General features: G+C 36.6%; 1 protein-coding gene across 1 annotated transcript in view; it reads right to left on the reverse strand.

Annotated features, from left to right (window-relative positions):
* Window positions 1-3,950, reverse strand: part of VWDE (von Willebrand factor D and EGF domains) — a 100,394-nt gene that overhangs the window by 56,652 nt on the left and 39,792 nt on the right. The window contains 3 exon segments of the mRNA XM_027765747.1: window positions 570-1,055; window positions 1,058-1,533; window positions 1,666-1,874. Coding sequence (XP_027621548.1) covers window positions 570-1,055; window positions 1,058-1,533; window positions 1,666-1,874 — 1,171 coding nt within the window.

Here is a 3,950-nt window from a genome sequence, read left to right on the forward strand (position 1 = left end):
CGTGCTGGAGTCCCACGTGACCGACTGCAGTTTGTGTCCCGGACCTGGTGGCTTGAAAATTATGCTGAAGCACGTGTGTGTGTGTGTTGCGTGTGTGTGTGTGTGTGTGTGTGTGTGTGTGTGTGCATCCAAAATCCCAGAAGGATAATAAAAGAGAAGGGATTGCGCTGCATTATGGCCATCCCCCAGGGGATGATTTCTCACTTTGGCTTGCTGTCTGTCTTTCTGGTAAGTGCAGGCACCTTATGGCAAAAACCTTAGAAACAAAAATAAATCTCTGGGCAAGTGTGCGTGGGCTCCCTGAACTCCGAAGAGCGGAGAAAGGTGGAGAAGGGGCAGGATTATGGCATGATCACACCCCATTGGGGATGCTTCCCCCTTTCCTCCTCCCTCTCTCTCTGTGTGTATCTCTGTCTCTCTCTGTGCCTTCTGACAAAAAAAAAAAAGTGAGAAAGAAAGAAAGAGAGTGGGAGTGGGAGGGAGAGAGAGCGAGAGAAAGATACTGGAAGTTAAAAAGGAACATCGTATAATCAAATATCATATGTGTTTCAAAGTTAGTGTGTACTTACCATAGTAATCATTGCAATCATAGGAACTGAAGCCCGGGAGACATGCACACCCCCATTCCATACACTGCCCATTGCCACTGCACAAATTGGGGCATTTTAATATGGAGAGAATGTCTTCAATTGACTTGGTATATACTTTTGCGTTATATCTCCCCTCTTCCAAAATCCGCTTTTCACATTCATTCTCTAAAAGGGCCACACCTGCTTCTGCCCAGCTAAGATCATCTTTTAACAGAACATCCTGAACACACATGTCTATAACACTGTCTAGTCTTGTGCCAAGAAAGGATAGACAGAGCCTTCCTATGCTGGAGTTGGCTAGATTCTGTTGACAGAGGGCTAAGGTGCTGGATTTGGTAAGGCCAGAGGGTGTGGGCCATGAGGGGACAAACTCCTGGTGGATATCCTCTGCGTAGTCCTCAGGGAAAAAATAAGTAAACCTTTCCAGGTCGGTATGGCTGAGACTTTGAAAAGCAAACAAGGAAAAAACTCATGAAAGTTTTGCTGTTTCCATCTGTTCTGTCCATTCCATCTCATTTCTTTGTTGTGGCTACCTGGATCCTGTGTATGTCTTTCATTGTCTAAAGTTTTTGATGTGTCTTGTTTTTCTTTCCGAGGATGTCTTTGTAAATTTAAATCCAGTTTGGTTAGGTTCACAAGCATTTTTTCTTGCAGAAAGAAATTCAAATTATTTTCTTCTCTAGATGTATGCTTGTTTATCTGTCTGACAAGAGCCTCTGAATTAATATATTCAGAGGTGACATCCAGTTCTGGTATCAAAGAAGAGAATCTGACATGTTTGAGGTCTTTGCAACCTGCAGCAATTTCTGATTGAGAAGCACTGTCCAGATGATTAGATAGATATAGTGAATCAGGGCCTAATGAGCAGCTACAGAAAGATAGTTTTTCTGGTGATGGCAGAGAAGTAGGCATCGTGTCAAACATGCTTTTTCCTGGTAAAATCCTTCCAAACGTAAAACAGAAAAGGATAGTAATTTAGACAAGAACATTTTTTGTTGTTACATGTTGTAAAAGAAAGAGTATTGAGTTACCTCCCCCCTTCTTAAATCAAGTGAAAAATAGTTTACTTTCTTACCTCCATTCATTAATAAAAGCAACACAATCATTAAAACTTTGATCAATTTTTATTCCATTTTTATCATGGAAATCATTTTCTGGGTTTTCATCAAAGGTGCCACAAAGTCCCAAGGTGTTTCTATAATCTAAACTAGGGGCTCTGATTGTTAAACTCATGCCCCATTCACTAAGATCAGCACGGATAAATGCTCCAGAAGAAAACCAAATCTGAAATATAGAAATAAAAGATACTGCAGCAATATTCAATATAGATTAGGAAAAAGCTGTTACTTAAGAAATAAATTAATTCAGACATTTCTTCAATATAAAAAGAGAATAAAATACTGATTTTCTCTAACTGACAACTTTCTTTTAAATATTATATATCAAAATAATTGGCCCAGCCATCATGATGCAGATGGCCCGGCACTGCTGTGTGGCGCTAGAGCTGAATAGAGGTCTTGGGCTCAGATTCCAGGTTGACCTTAATACACTCGGTGTCCTCCATGTCCCTGTGATCCCGGCTAGGTAGGCAGCTGGGGAGGCAGCATGGTATGGCAAGACATTGCCAAGTGTACCTCTCTTTCTCTTTCATGAAATAAATAAATACTTTAAAAAAATCCATTTTTTGCTTTTTGTGGACTTGAAATTTGACTTCCATATTGATCATTTTATTGAGATATATTGATCACAACCCCTTTTCTTAAATAATTTAAGTTAAAGTAAGATATCTTACACAATTTTAACAGTTATAAATCTTGAGGATAATGTTCACCAAGTAATGTTTCTGATAACAATTATTTCATATGGAACTAACGTGGCAAGTTAGTAATTGATACAGATAAATGTAATTCCAGAGGACTACATATCCCTGTGGCTAATCAGCGTTCCCACACTGCCAATAGGCAAATAGAAACAGAAGCCAAATTATAACTAGAAGGTTGCTTGGCCATTTGACAAGCAGAGCAAGTGGAGTTTGTCAAATAACCCAAATAGCTTGTGTCAACTATGTCATCTCTCTCCATGACAAGAATATATCACTTCTCTCAGGACAGCCACTTGAATATACATTTAGTAAAAACACCTCTTCTCTGTATCATTTAAGATAAACTACTTGTGTTTGGTCCTCTGCTTCTAAAAAAATCTTTCCCTTTTAATTTTCTAAAATTTAAAAATAATGTTTTCTTTCATTTTTATAAAAATGGCATGTCTTCATTAGGAAATTATTCTTAAAGCAGATAAACCTTACATTCCTATTTAATCAGGTAGCTATTTTTAATGTCTTTGTGCCAATTCTTCAAAAATCTTTCCTATATGTCACAAATATCTTTGCTTGTCAATAAATACAAACTCATGCCATCATTTGAATGACTACAGTGTTCTATCATGTGACATCATTATATTAAGAGATTTTAGTTACAGTCTTACTGATCACTAATTAATTATAATTTTTCTCTCTTCCAAGGACAGATAAAATGAACATTACTGGGGTTATTATATCCTTAGTCATTTTATTAAAATAAATTTCTTGACAAAATGACATACACAGGTTCAGGTTATATATAGTACATATGCTCTCTAGAAAAACTGGAACTATTTCTACTTTCTCTTGTTGACATTATATGAGAGATATTTTATTTGTTTATTTATTTGATTAAAAATGAGGTTAAAGTTTTATATTTGTATAGGTTATTTGTCTTTTGAAGCATACCTATCAATGTTATTTTTATGTGTGAACTGCCTTTTTACATTATTTGTTCATTTTAACTGTTGTATCAATTATACATTAGCATCATATGAACATTTTGTATATTGACTATATATTTGTTTGTAGCAAATATCCCAGTTTTTTTACTTGCATTTTGAGTTTTCATGCTAGAATTCAAATACATAATGTCATGTTAAAAAATATCACTTTCTTCAATAAATATCATAAAAACACACAGATATATTCTTTGGCTTCCTTCTTTCTGTGGTAATTTTCCTACACACATTTTAGGAAGTCATTTCTGCTCGCAGATTGCTTAATATGCTCAATATGCACATTAATCCTCTTGGCAAGAATAGCCAGCCCTTAACTTGTTTATTGTTTACAGCAATGCCAACAGCATGCTGGGTAATACTGTAGACTCTCCCAGTTTTGCCATGGTAACATCTGTGGAGCATTCCTTTTTGAACAGTCGCCATTCCCTTGATATCTACCATATCACCTTCCTTGTAGATTCACATATATGTTGCCAAAGGAGCCACTCCATGTTTTCTAAAAGGCCTAGAGAATATATGTCCAGTGCCTCTCCTCTTTCC

The sequence above is a fragment of the Tupaia chinensis genome, unplaced genomic scaffold (assembly GCF_000334495.1).
Source record: "Tupaia chinensis unplaced genomic scaffold, TupChi_1.0 Scaffold139677_1, whole genome shotgun sequence".
In the NCBI taxonomy this organism is placed as follows: domain Eukaryota; kingdom Metazoa; phylum Chordata; class Mammalia; order Scandentia; family Tupaiidae; genus Tupaia; species Tupaia belangeri.